Genomic DNA, 14,291 nt, shown 5'->3' with positions numbered 1-14,291 from the left:
CGAAGTTCGGGCACTCAACGTCATCATACGAAAGAGCGAGCAAAAGAATCGGAAAAGCGTTCGATATTCTAGTAAGGTATAACTTTATTTGTAATTTGATTACCTTAATGCAAATTTAAATCTACATTCTCGTTATTATTGTTATTCTAGAACCTACCATAGCTTTCAAACTGTCAAAATAGTTTGTGCTCACAAAAAGCTTCGCCTTTCCGAACACATGTTGCTTGGCAACTGTCAGTCGTTTGACAACCGGCTGCTTATAAAAAATACAATAGCAACAAAAGCGTGCGCCGCATTAAACGTCGAAAAGCATTTTAAATATTCTAGAAAGAGATTTTAGTTTGATCGATAATCTAATTTAAAATAAGTCTTTCACGTGTAAAAATAACAAATTTCGTTCGGCATGAAGATCGAAGAAGTAAAAAGTACTGTGCGAACACAGCGTATTGCGGCGCATAGCCACGTGAAAGGTCTCGGTCTGGATGAGAGTGGCGTGCCACTACCAATCGGAGCAGGCTGGTCGGCCAAAAGGCTGCACGCGAGGCCGCTGGCATCGCTGTGGATCTCATAAAATCAAAGAAGATGGCAGGGCGAGCATTGTTGTTAGCTGGCCCGCCGGGCACAGGCAAAACTGCAATAGCACTTGCCATAGCACAAGAATTGGGTAATAAGGTACCCTTCTGTCCCATGGTCGGTTCTGAAGTTTTCAGTAGCGAAATCAAAAAAACCGAAGTTTTAATGGAGAATTTCCGTCGTTCAATTGGACTACGCATACGGGAGACGAAAGAAGTGTATGAGGGCGAAGTGACTGAGTTGACGCCAGTAGAGACGGAAAATCCAATGGGTGGTTATGGCAAAACTATTAGCAACGTAGTTATTGGTTTAAAAACAGCTAAGGGTACAAAGCAATTAAAATTGGATCCCAGCATTTTCGAATCGCTACAAAAGGAAAAAGTAGAAGTCGGTGATGTTATTTATATTGAAGCGAACAGCGGTGCCGTTAAACGTCAGGGTCGAAGTGACACCTTTGCAACCGAATTCGATTTGGAAACCGAAGAATATGTGCCCTTACCAAAAGGCGATGTACACAAAAAGAAAGAAGTGATACAGGATGTCACTTTACATGATTTGGACGTGGCGAACGCGCGTCCACAAGGTGGACAGGATGTACTTTCAATGATGGGGCAATTAATGAAGCCGAAGAAAACTGAAATCACAGGTTTGTAGTCAAGTAATACAAATTATATTTCATAGTGCCAAAATGATTTTTGCAGATAAGTTGCGAATGGAGATCAACAAAGTTGTTAACAAGTACATAGATCAGGGCATCGCTGAACTTGTACCGGGTGTACTCTTTATTGATGAAATTCACATGCTTGACTTGGAAACATTTACGTATTTGCATAAGTCACTCGAATCGCCTATCGCACCAATAGTTATCTTTGCAACAAACCGTGGACGCTGTGTCATTCGGTAAGCTATTTAAGACATTTATTTAATTTACATATTTTGTATACATAATTAATCTCTTTGCAGTGGCACCACAGATATTGTATCACCACATGGCATACCTTTAGATTTGCTGGACCGTTTGCTAATTATACGCACATTACCATACTCATCTTCGGAAATGGAACAAATTATTAAATTGCGTGCGCAAACTGAGGGCCTACAGCTGGAAGATACTGCGTTCAGTCGTCTCAGCGAAATCGGCAGTACATCTACCTTACGTTATGCAGTGCAATTGCTAACACCGGCACACCAGATGACCAAAGTGAATGGACGCACACAAATTACAAAGGAGGATATTGACGATGTACACTCATTATTCCTGGATGCGAAACGCTCTTCAAAACATTTGTCAGAGAAGAACAACAAATATATGTTGTAATCTGATACTGATAAGTTAGAATATACATTAATATTACATTGTTTATTTTTTTTTAAACATTTCCAAAAATATATAAATTCTATAAACTAAAATTTGCAAATTGAACATTTATCATATAAGTATATAGTGTTGCGAAGAGTACATTGTAATACACTTGTTGCGTTAAACAGTTAACAATTTGTATGGGAGATAGGTGTTTTTTGTGCAACGTTGTTGGATTATTTATGTCACTTCACTCTTTATGAGGATGCACATATCAATTGTATGTTTATTTTCTACTAAATATTAGTAGAGGATCTACAAATTTCTGCCCCTTCATTTGTGCTATGAAGCACCTAAGGCAACGTTTTCTGTGCTTAGTAAATTTTTGAGAACTTTTATATCGACGCAAACATATGTTGCATCGATGTAAACAATTTGTTTTTGTATAAAAAGGCCGTTTAATTACTATCGTTTGATCGAGTGTAAAAGTCACACAAGCACGTCGCCTTCGCATGCGGAAGTGCCTACGTAAGTGTTCATTTAATTCTTTTGTTGAGGCATTCACGGCGCCACACCAAAAAACGGGACATTGTCTGTACACCTTTTTCCTCTTTTTACTTTTGCGTAGTCTCACTTTGCATTGATGCAACGACATTAACCTGCGATGTTCAAATTGTAAACCACAGAGATGGCACAGCGCTGCAGGACCCCAATGGAGTGCTAAGTGCGAAAGCATTCTTTCCATTGTGTCCTCAACTTCTCCACATAACATGCACTCGTGTCTTCCATTCAAGTAAAATATAGAATTTTCTTGTGTGAATGTCAAAAATTGCTGATTTTCAGCGCCTTTCTTTGCTTTCAACTCATTCTCATCAGTCGGCGCTTCCTCACATTCCAAATAGTCATCTAAATTGCACTGAATGCCTACCGCTGCAGTTTGTATTAATGTTTTTGTTGTTTGTTGTGCCCGATCGCGACAGGGATTAGGACTGTCAGTGTTTACCTCGACATCAACAACATCGGGTTTTGCTAGTGTGCCTACCTCTAATAGTAGTGGTGGCGTCTTCGTTTGTGCGGCGTTTGTACAGGTCTCCTGCGCGTCTAGCTCAAATCTATAATCAGTTATTGGTAATAATGTTTGCGCAGAATATATACGATTCTGTGCAGCTATCTGTTGTGTAATAAAGCGCGTCTCTACAATTATCAACTGCGGCAGCTCTATCCAAAAATTCTGCAAAGTGGGAAAATCAGATTACAATTCGGTCATGGTGTTCCAATAATGCATGTTAAAGTAAACTCATAACTTCTGCAACCTACCTTTGACGAAGTAACATGTTTTTGTAAATTGTTACCGGGCCCACCGTTTATTAATAGACTCCTAGTAGCAGCGTCGAGATTAATAACATCCGCGTCTCCATCTACAGGTTTAATAAGTAGTAATTAATTTAGCAAAGCGAGGACATTATTTTGATTACTAACCTGCGGACTCTAGTGTAACTGTGATGATGGGATCTGCTGAGCTATCACTCATCTTGTAATGTTTTCCTCCACTTATGGAACATATAACTGCTTCATATTACATTAGATTTCAGTTAATATAATATTTTGTTGTTTAAAAATATAAATATCACTTTTTACAGAATTTTTCACCGGCGCGAACATTCGAAAGCCACAATAAACATTTTCTTTATTACACCCGCAGAAGTTGAAGAGTTGCATTTTTATTTTAATTAGTTATCGATCCTCGAGATACAATATAAATAAAGTCAATCGATCGTACAGAGAAAGAAGATGTTGAATCCTGTTATAAGAAGACTTATTAATTTCGTTTCCAATAATAACAAATGCATTTCAGAAACGTCAGCTAACATATTACACTTTGACGCCTCATCAATTTTCATGAAATAATTTTAGCCAATTATACTTTACGAAAATAAGATAGCGATATTTATCGATTACTTGTGGTAAATAAATGTTTTTGATATTAGCCTCCTATCAGTTTTTTACTTTAATAAATTAGCTTTTCTGCCACAGGCATGTGCTCTCAATTGTTGACAGAAAATCATCTACCGTCTGTCGGTTGGCTAATTAAGAATTATCGCCTATTTATGCACATCATTCACTTTAACAAAATAATTCTGAAACACATTTTTGTTTGTTGGGGCTCCATAGATTTTAGTTTTATTTGATTGAACATACTCTCAGTGTTGCAAATCAGACTGAATACAATAAGTGGATTCTCTTGCTCTTGCAAGATTGCAGGATGACACAAAATGCAAAAATCCGATGTACCGAAATATGCAAGGCCAAGAGAGCACTCCTTGCATGATTATTGTGGATTGGCGCACATTCTGTATTCATTCTTAACAAAAAACTGTAACAAATCTTTATAATTATGTCTTTATGTAAAATGACAGCTAAAACAGGGTTGTAATTATATATTTCCGTGTCATTGCACGAAAATAATAATGGGTTTTCGTCTGATATATTTTTCAGTCCTTGCAAATAATTTTCGGCGTGTGTTCGTTGTTGTGCCGTTGCATCAAGACGAAAATTCTGCAACTCGTGGACCGTGCAAGGGTTTTGCAAGAGCAAGAGAATCCCCCTAATGTTTTCAACAATTAAATAAATATTAAGTAAAATTAATATATTATGGAAAACAGAGAGTATTTCAGGAACATAATATAAACGAATTAACCTTCGTAAATTTTATTTGTTATTTTTTTCCATACAATAATAGTGTTATTTTCACTCTTGAAAGCTTCAAGTGTGTGACAACGGCAACACTGGTGCACATTGACAACGGCGACGCAATGTTTAAGGCGCAGCGTCTACGCTTCAGTCGGCTTCGTTCACCGTCTCGATGCGGTTTGTTTTGTCTGATTGGATTTAATAGCGTACGGTGTCAAAAAGTGGATATAATATATAGATAAATGTGTGTGGCAAACAAAAACAAATGTCAATTAGAATTTGACCAAGGCTTAATGCCGCCCAAGAAAGCTAATATGAAAAATATTTTATTTTCCCTTAGTACAAGTGAAATAGTCAAAAAATTGTTTTGAAAAAATTGGGCAATAAGTTGAATTGTGTAATTTTAGAAACGTCTGGTGCACAACATTTTCGACTGTAGCGTAAAAAGAGCGGACACAGACGAAGTTGCAGAGCAAGAGCGTACACCAAGTGGGAGCAGCGCACGATACTAGAGATCCATTTTCAAATACTTATATCAACTACGCCCCTTACCGCACGCAGCTACTAAATATACGATGTAGCCATCGGTGGCATTAAGAAGCGTATGTATATTTTCAGAGCATCCTAAATACCCAACGACAAACATCTATTTGCGTTCTTGGTCAATATGGTGTTGTTGGTGTTGTACTTACATACATATACATATGATCCCCATACCACGTACGGTGCATTTTGCTCATTTCCCAAGTATTCATATAGTACCATCAGCGCCAATAAGAAAAATATTACATTCACTCAATGGTAGCCACCCACACTAACGCCCAAATCAGATGCTCTACGTATTTGTTATTGCAGTATCGTTAATTTAGTCGCTATTCCGCCTTTGCCATCGCGTTCGTTGTTGTCTTTTTAGCGCCTTAACCAACGACGTTGTATCGAACTTGGGTGCGCTTTTGTTAGTGTTTAGTTAATTTTCGGTAATTCTTTGTTCTACCAAGCGGCGCTGCCAACGTCGGCGCTGACAGCGGCAGCATTTAATCTTATTCAACAATACAGAATGGAAACAAAAAACTAAAAAAAGTTGAAAAGAAAAACGAATAGGTGTTAAAACTATAACTATACACAATTGTACCTTGTGTTCAATAATCTGTAGAGCCAAATGTGCATGTTTCCAAATAAATTTAAAAATGATTTATATATAATATATTTCAAAATAAATGCGCCTAATGATAATATTTGGTAAATAATATTGGAATGTGTACAGGAAACTCCACTGTAGTTTGTGATGTTCTTAAAAGTGTTTTGTTTGCATACGCATCATCAAACACCAGTCGGAGTGCTATCAAATGCCAGCGTTAAAAAATAACATTTCTTATACGTAGGACTGTCAAATCCACTAAAGGAAATATTTATAACTACACAGCTAAGGTGCAGGAAGTCACGTTTCGTTCAACAATTACACAAAATGCACGTGTATATATACATAGTACATATGTAAATACTTTAAAAGCCGTCACGCTGTCGCCAAACTTCCAATTAAGCAAAACCGTATGGATTGTACTTTGGTGAAAAATTTTTAACTCAAAGGCACACCAAACTGCTGCCATCGATAAATAGCAATAGTGAAGTGCAAAAAGTGAAACGTTAATTCTGTAAAGTATATGTATGAATGCATGCATGTACATATGTATGTACATGACACAACATATAAATCTTGGTTAAGCTGCTTTCCTTAAAAGCGTCCGACGAAGTTATAGCACACCCATCTGTACATACCAACCTACTGAAACGAACGAAAGTGAAAATCTACCAAATTCATGCTGCACATTCAACGGGTATGTAAAACGATAAAATTATTACTTTATTATTTAATTACAATATCGCTATATCTCCTAAAAGGTTCGCTGTGCGAAACGAAAGTGATTCCACCCAGTTTATTTAATGTTGAATGCGTACACTTACATAAATATGTCATATGTACATATGTGTTAATGCTTAAATTATCCAACATTATCTTAAGACAATGCTTGACATTCTTTATTGACCTCCTTAACGCACACATATGTACATATGCTTACACATATTACAGTACACTTCGTATTGACTTTTTTCGCTTTCTTCGAGTATTCTGTTCTACCACCAACCGGCTCCGGCGGCCTGTCAATTCCATTGTCTGGCATTTGTTTGACCGTCTGCTTGTCTGTCGTACATATCATTTATCTCACTTCTTGCCGCTTTCGCCTTTATTTGCAATTTTTATTTATTTATTTATATTTTGTTCTTCGGCTTTCAACGCTTTTCACACAGAAAGTCGGTATGATAAATTGACGCTTTTGTTCCTCGCGCATACTTATGTACATAGACTTTATATTTGTACTTCTGCATATGTATATATATATATTCGCATGTACATACATACGTACATACATATGTACATAGGTAAGTATGGGTATTTGTGCGCTCCCTGTGTAAACGTAAATGTTTAAACGCCCACTGCTGAGCGCTAACTTTGCTTGTCCGCAGCGGCACGTCGGTAGCACGCAGAGCAGGCGCTTAAGTTTACTCTGTCTCAGTCGACGCCTCGGTGATCTACATACTCGTATGTACCTAGGTATGTATTGAATATACACACGCTGGTATGTCGCTGTAGGCGCTTTTCATCTACCCATGTTCGTTTGTATCTAATTAGTTGATCGTATGTGTGTATGTATGCACCATATTTTGCTCACTGATCGTGTTGAAAATTTTGTTATAATTATACATAATATACACATATGTACATACATATGTATATACTAGAATTAAAAATGGAAATCGATAAATATTGTATGTGAAATAATATGAATTAGAAATGTGGCGTTATAGTATAATTTTTTTAAATTATATAAGAAGGTGTCACAACCCTAAGCCACTGTTCGATATCCGTGTAATTGATCATGTAAATTCCCGAATTATAATTATTTATCAAATATATGTACATATTCAAAAATATAGTAATACAGCACATAGGTAACTGCTGTTCTATAGAGATTTGACAAAGGGAAGACCTCTCCTGTACTTTTAGGGAGATCCAAGTTGTGGATGGTTTGGTTAGTGGTTTCCTTCTGCATATATGAGAGGGTTTATTTGCCGCTAGTTTAAAATTTTTGAAATTCTTGCTGTTATATGAGGGTTCGTTCCAGTTAGGTAGCTAGGACTGTCGTGAGAACGGAGTTCGAATGTACATACATACATAACTATTGCTGTTGTTGTAGCTGGAGAAAACATACTAGATAATTTGAAGAAAAGCACAACCGCCTTCCTGGAGCATCCTTCGTCAACGGCATAAGACAATACGCCGAACAGATTTCGGACGCAACTCACTTCAGACATGCACTGAGCACCATTCACAGTGGAGCCATTAACACCTTTACCAACTCCCTCTCAGTGAATGACGTACTTGGAGTCAAACCAACACCCATTGCAGATGAAGAGTTCGAGTTTCCGCGAGAAACGAGAGTGACCCTTGCGTAGCTTCGTTCTGGATACTGTAGGTTAAACTCCCACTTATCCAGAATAGACCCTGACATGTCAAAAAATGTCTAGCGTATAATGAGTCTTCGCATAACAATAACCACCGTTTTGGATGCCCTGCTGACCTCACACATCTGACATCCTTCTCACTTTGGTCCAATCCAGTCAAAACAACACCTTTTCTGGGCCTATCGTTAGATGACGTCCATGACAAATTATCTAACCCTTACCATCCTAACGGGGATTAGGTACTCGTTACAACAACAACAAAGAATGGTGCCGTGTTAGGAGCTTTGGCAAGATAAAAATCCGGATCTTCTCCGTTTACGTTGATTCGACCGTTATGGGTACGGATTGGTTTTGGCCACTTCCAGATTCGATGATTTGTTCTGCCGTACTATTCCAAAATACTTGTTGTTGTAGCGGCAGAAAACACTTTTGAAATATTTTCGAGGAGTGGTACCGAGTTAACAGTCCTTGGTCGGTTAAAAATCCGAGTCCGTTCTTGTTTTTTAGACCAGACTCTCATGTAGTTCCAATGTAATTATCTGCATAGGTTCTGTTCGGAAGTCTCATTAAATGCACATTCTTATTTTGCAGCGATGAAAAACACTTCTAAAACCATTTGGAGTGCTTGATCCGGTTCCTTGACTGCTGCACATTATGCGACTAAAGATTCTCTTGCTTTACTTTTAGGATTTCAAACTCTGTCTGAGTTCGTCTCTCTTGTCACATGTAACGGTAAACGTGGTGAAGAGAGTTGGTTTGTACTAACACGAACTTCGAGAACTAATTCAATTTTTTCTGCGCCTGTAGACGAAAATTGGTCTTCTATGATGTGAATTAAGGTTCCAAGAGACATACACACAGGACACAGCGTTGCACTGATTTAAGGCATTATATGAGGCAGATATCGCCACTTTAGCGGATGATGTTTTCACAAGTATTATTCTTACACGAATATACATACGTTCGGGTTCTTTTCGGTCATTTAGATCTGCCTGATATATATGTATATATATATTTAAATAACAGTAACCAAACAATTATGAGTCTATTAAAACGGCAATGTTATTTGTCATCTGATTAAACAGATACAGGTTGTAAAGTTCATCGGACGGAAAACGGCTTCGATGCCTAGACGATCCCAATCGAAGGATATATCTTATACAAAATTTTATTCGTATTATTTCGTGAAAAACAGCTCAATTGAAGAGTTTCCAATTGTTCTAATGGTTTAGGGTTTATTGACCCGCACACTGCGTTAAAAATACACACACACACACACACACATGGAAGTATATATGTACATGCATGTATGGATGTGTGTATGGACTCGTGAGCATCGCACATAGACTTTAATCTGAGCTGATCGCTGCTATATTTATTTTCGCTTGCAACCAAAAACCAAACTGGGTCCAGGAAGAATGTGCTTTCGCCAACTGAAATTTGCCCAGCATTAAATTCCCCGACTACAAGTGAATTTGCATGCCATACACACATACATCTGTGGCAAAGAATCTGTGTGTGCAGAAACACAAGTACGCAAATAAATAATTGTACTTCACAAACACCCCGTAGGAAAATTTTACAAGCAGCAAATAATATTTTTATCATAAATACACATATATTTTTTTTTGTTTTTTTTTTTGTCTATTTTGCTTTGTTATGTATATATCTATCGTTATAACTGACATTTTCAACTGCAACAAGTATTTATATCCAATTATGTTTTTCCTATAGGGCACAAGTACACGAAAGCCATTGCGTATAAGCTACTATTTATCTTCTTGGTTCTTTTTTTGCATCCGCTGTTGTTTTTGCAATTGTTTTTTAGCTAACTTACGCCACAATTCGCAAAAGTATGCATGTTTCGAGCTTTGTATGTGTATTTGTGTGCGTGTGTGTGTGCGTGTGCATGTTTTTCGACACGAGTTTCAAAATCTATAGCAGAAAAGTCGAACGGCCAACATTCATTGTTTTTTGGCCAAAATAAACAAAGAGCGTTTGCTGGCGTACGTACAAGTACAAAAACAAACATTTTAGCATGCTAAGCATACAAACACTCACACGCACACACAGAAGTTTTCGTACAGGATTACACACATAGCGAGTATTTTGAAAACATAAAACCCAAAAAAGATAGAAAAAAATTAAATTAAGCTAAAATATGCACGCACACATACATAAATACTTTCATTTTGTGTGCATATGCAAGTCTATATACATATTTGTGCGTATATTTGTATATAAGTACATATCTATGGATCTGAAGATACGTGGCTGTACAACCATGCGCATTCTGCCGCAATTTGTTTCGCTTCTATGTACTTATGTACATATATACTCAAATACATGCATATATATACATATATACACATATATGAACCCACATATGTACATATGTATATAATATTACTCTCCGTTAGGCGCCAATAACCATCCTCTTTATGCCTAAGCTGTCGCAGTTCTCTAGCCTGTTTTCTTTCTTTCTTTTTTTGGGTAGACTTGTGGCTAAATGACGTTAATAATTTCGCAATTGTTTTATACTCTATATAAATGCCGTTATTTAGGGTATTTAGTATTTACACGATGGCGACAAGCGCCAAAGATCAGCAGATCAACGAATTGGTGCTGAATGCCGGCATTTACGTCCACAACATAAATCTCAAATGTCAATACATATTTACATACATACATACATATACACATATAGCCATATAAGCTAAATTTTTGTTTTGTGGCGCTAACTCACTATAAGCGGGTACATATGAGGGTACGAGCGAAATTTCGGTAGGTTGCTGGGAAAAAAACTGGTACATTTTGTACATAATTCCTATTATTTGTAATTTTCAAGCAAGCAATATTATTATTATAAAAATCTTTAATTTGTCATCTTTAATCCATTGTCAACATAGCGTCCCCAAAATCGCTGTCTAAATCTATTTAACTAAGCTTGTATTGCTACCGTAGATTTTTCTTCTTCGTTCTTTCTCTCTTCTGGAAGTAATAAAATGTCATACGGTTCCAACTTCCAGATATATGCTACCGGTCTAATGTTTTGTTGCCTAGAACCGTAAAAAGTTATTTGAAATTTCAACTCTTCTGTTTTATTTCATATTCTGTTTGCAACACTCAGAAGAAAACGTCGGAAACCCTATAAAATAGATACATATGTAGTGTAAAGAGCAGCGTGATGAGCTGAGTCGATTTTGTCATGTCCGCCTGTCGGTATATACAAGAACAAGTCAAGCATCAGTTTTTGAGCTATCAATCTGAAATTTTGTACACATCCTTTTTTCTCTCAAGAAGCTGCTCGTTTATCGGAACCGGAAGAATATACCTGCCGTACATAGTTCTTGCATGAAAAACTTTTTTGTTTGACAAGATATTTTCCCGAAATTTGATATATTTTGTTGCTCAAGACAACGCTCAAATAACTGAAAATTTTTACCAGATCGAATCATTATATCATATAGCTTGCCATGCAAACAGAACGATCAAAATTATCCTCTTGTATGCAAACTTTTTTATTTGTGAAGGGTACTATAGCTTCGAAGCAAACGAAGTTAATCTTTTTTCTTTTTTCAACAAATAAGCTATCCTTGGGATTTTTTGAGCAATACCTATTAAATGTTTTGACTCTTATTCATGGTATTTATCGAGTTCTTTAAACAAATTTTGTATTATTATCGTCTATACTTTTTCTATAAATTTCAAGACTCGTGATCCACCAGGTTAGGTTAGGTTAGGTTAAGAGGTCGATCCTAACAACGATCTAACTTGGACAGCCAAGAACGCCAATCCGTTGTGGTACCTAAAATTTCCTATATACTGGATCATAAGACTCTTGTATACTGAATATAAGCACTTTGAGCCTCCCATAAATTTGTTGAGACGGTAATGTCAATTTCGAATATGTCTTCTTTCTAAGAAGGTAAGACTACCTAGCTGTTTCAGTCTTAGTCGTGCAAAGGCTGGACAATGGAAGAGAAAGGGCCTAGATTTTACATCTCACTCTTCCATACAACACTGACAACTGTCGTCAGACAAGATTTTTAGTTTTACCGCATGAATGCCTATTGGACATTGTTCAGCAAGAACTCCTACGATACCGGCAAGATGAACTTTGCTCAAGGCACTTGGTTCAGTAAATCTTCTGCATTCTACTCTAGGTCAAAATTATTTCGCCGTCGCACCGTCTTCGACCGGCGCCTGCTAAACTTACGCGAAACCGTTATTTTCAATAACGTAAAGAGAAGACTGTTATAAGTAGTGGCATCTGCATCTTCTTCTATATTGCCGTAGACACCGCTTACGCGGTTATAGGCGAGTTTACAACAGCGCGCCAGTCGTTGTTCCTTTTTACTGTTTGGCGCCAATTGGATATTCCTAGTGTAGCCAGGTCTTCATCACATGCTCTTTCCCACGGAGTGAAGGTCCTCCTCTTCCTCTGCTTCCCCTGGCGGGTACTGCGTCGAATACTCACAGAGCTGGAGTGTTTTCGTCCATTTGGTTCATTCGTACCACAAACCTTTATCTCGAAAACTCGTAACGTCTACTCGTTAGATGTTGTCATCGCGCATGCCTCTGCTCCATATAGCAGGATGGGAATAATGATTGACTTATAGAGTTCGGTCGTGGAGAGAGAACTTTACTTCTCAATTGCCTACTCAGTTCGAAATAGTACCTAGTTCCCAAGAGTTATTCTGCGTTGGATTTCGAGGCTGACGTTGTTGTCGGTGTTAATGCTGGTTCCAAGATAGACGAAATTATCTAAGACTTCAAAGTTATGACGCCAAGTCGCTAGTGCGATGACAAGAGATATTTCAGCTTTTAGTCACAATGTGAGAGGGAAATCAAGCTTCAAGTCAGTGAAACTGATTTCGATCGTCAACCCAAGACAGTCAATGTAAATGCTCTTACTTTAAGCATGTTTGCCTTTAAAAAGATTTTGATAAGTGGTATTTTTGGATAACTAATTTTTAAAAATTTAAAATGCCTTTCTTTCTCTGCTTATATGCAGTTACAATCTTGAACCAGGAGCTTGTACTTGTTTGCCCATATTTTTGTATTTTTCATGTTCACGTTCTTCTTTGTGCATCAACATCACTGAGAGTACCCGTACATAGGCAAATGTCGGACTAAGAGCCGTTGCACAAAGAAGTACTGCGTTTGTCGCTGCTTTGCCTTTGAATCCATTTCGTACAATACCGCACTTTTTTCTGCTTGTCACTGCTCTCCACAGAATTTCTACAAAGTCTTCGGTCCAATGAAAGTGGGCACACACATAATGCTCTAAAATAAGACGCAGCCGCGGTCAACATTTAAATGAAATTATCTTCAAAAAGTAAATATATTTATTATTTGTACATATAACGTACATACATATATGTATATAATATAAAAGCATATGCATTTTTCGTAGGTGGTACAGTGAAATGTTCGCAGAAGCAATTGAATAAACACTTTGATTGTATTTACTTTAATAACAAAATTTAGTCTAAAAAGTCTTTGTCGACTTGTCATTCTTTGAAAGCTTAGTTCGGAGTTTAGGATCCATGATCAGTATTTGTGCTCATGATCACTGTGTTTTATAAAACGATGACTAAATTTGTGTCTCTTACACAAATTTGAAGAGTACTCCAATCTACACTTTTGACATTATATATCAGGTTTTGGCTCCTTAACATTTCCAAACCGCGGAATACTGTTTTTTGTAATGTACTATTTGAAGCTTCCAGGTTTTAAGTTTTGAGCCATTCTCATGGCTAACTCCGGTGTCTAGCGGAGAAATCGTTCTTGTTGTTGAGCGGCAGAATTGTGCCGATTTGACAGTCCATGGTCGGATAAAAATCCGGGTCAGTTCCGGTTACGTAGGCCCGATTGTCGTGGGAACGACGGAGAGATCGTTCATGCAGGTTACCCAGGTTGCTGTTGTTTTAAAATCAGAAAATAGCACAAACTAATTCTGAAGAATGTTGCTGAGATGACAATGCTTGGCACGACACAAGTCGGGTCGGCAGAATAACCGCTAGTGTAGTACATCGAAATCATACTGCTAGAACTGCCTAATAGCGCTATTCGTATAATATTTTCTAAATATACACGATTAAATGTATCTGCGGGGCCGCAATCTGAACACTTGATAACTTGACGCGATGGTGTGAGACTTGTGATGAACGTGGTGATGGTTGGGGTCCCTCGGAAATAC

General features: G+C 37.5%; 3 protein-coding genes across 16 annotated transcripts in view; 2 read left to right on the top strand and 1 right to left on the bottom strand.

Moving 5' to 3' along the window:
* Positions 1 to 263: 263 nt before the first annotated feature.
* Positions 264 to 1,983, top strand: LOC126759714 (ruvB-like helicase 1). The gene is given in 4 exon segments (XM_050474754.1): positions 264 to 515; positions 518 to 1,219; positions 1,275 to 1,473; positions 1,537 to 1,983. Coding segments are annotated over 4 exon segments (1,368 nt in total). The 5' UTR covers positions 264 to 403; the 3' UTR covers positions 1,892 to 1,983.
* Positions 1,915 to 3,976, bottom strand: LOC126759722 (uncharacterized). Its single transcript, XM_050474766.1, has 3 exons — positions 3,353 to 3,976; positions 3,191 to 3,291; positions 1,915 to 3,104 (listed from the first exon to the last, which is right to left on the bottom strand). The coding sequence occupies exons 1-3, from the start codon at positions 3,402 to 3,404 to the stop codon at positions 2,160 to 2,162; spliced, it is 1,098 nt and encodes a 365-aa protein (XP_050330723.1). The 5' UTR covers positions 3,405 to 3,976; the 3' UTR covers positions 1,915 to 2,159.
* A 747-nt stretch (positions 3,977 to 4,723) lies between these two features.
* The window catches only part of LOC126751314 (serine-rich adhesin for platelets), a 140,858-nt gene continuing 131,290 nt past the window's right edge, over positions 4,724 to 14,291 (top strand). For 8 of the 14 annotated variants that reach the window (XM_050461483.1, XM_050461482.1, XM_050461481.1 and 5 more), the window contains exon 1: positions 4,726 to 6,399. The gene's annotated coding sequence lies outside the window, so the exon portion shown is untranslated. Of the gene's footprint in view, positions 6,400 to 14,291 lie in introns of all 14 variants that reach the window. The other 6 variants (XM_050461480.1, XM_050461479.1, XM_050461478.1 and 3 more) reach the window with 6 other exon arrangements.

This window comes from Bactrocera neohumeralis, chromosome 2, assembly GCF_024586455.1.
Source record: "Bactrocera neohumeralis isolate Rockhampton chromosome 2, APGP_CSIRO_Bneo_wtdbg2-racon-allhic-juicebox.fasta_v2, whole genome shotgun sequence".
In the NCBI taxonomy this organism is placed as follows: Eukaryota; Metazoa; Arthropoda; class Insecta; order Diptera; family Tephritidae; genus Bactrocera; species Bactrocera neohumeralis.
Note: the sequence above shows the minus strand (reverse complement) of the source record. Positions and strands in the feature narration are given on the sequence as shown.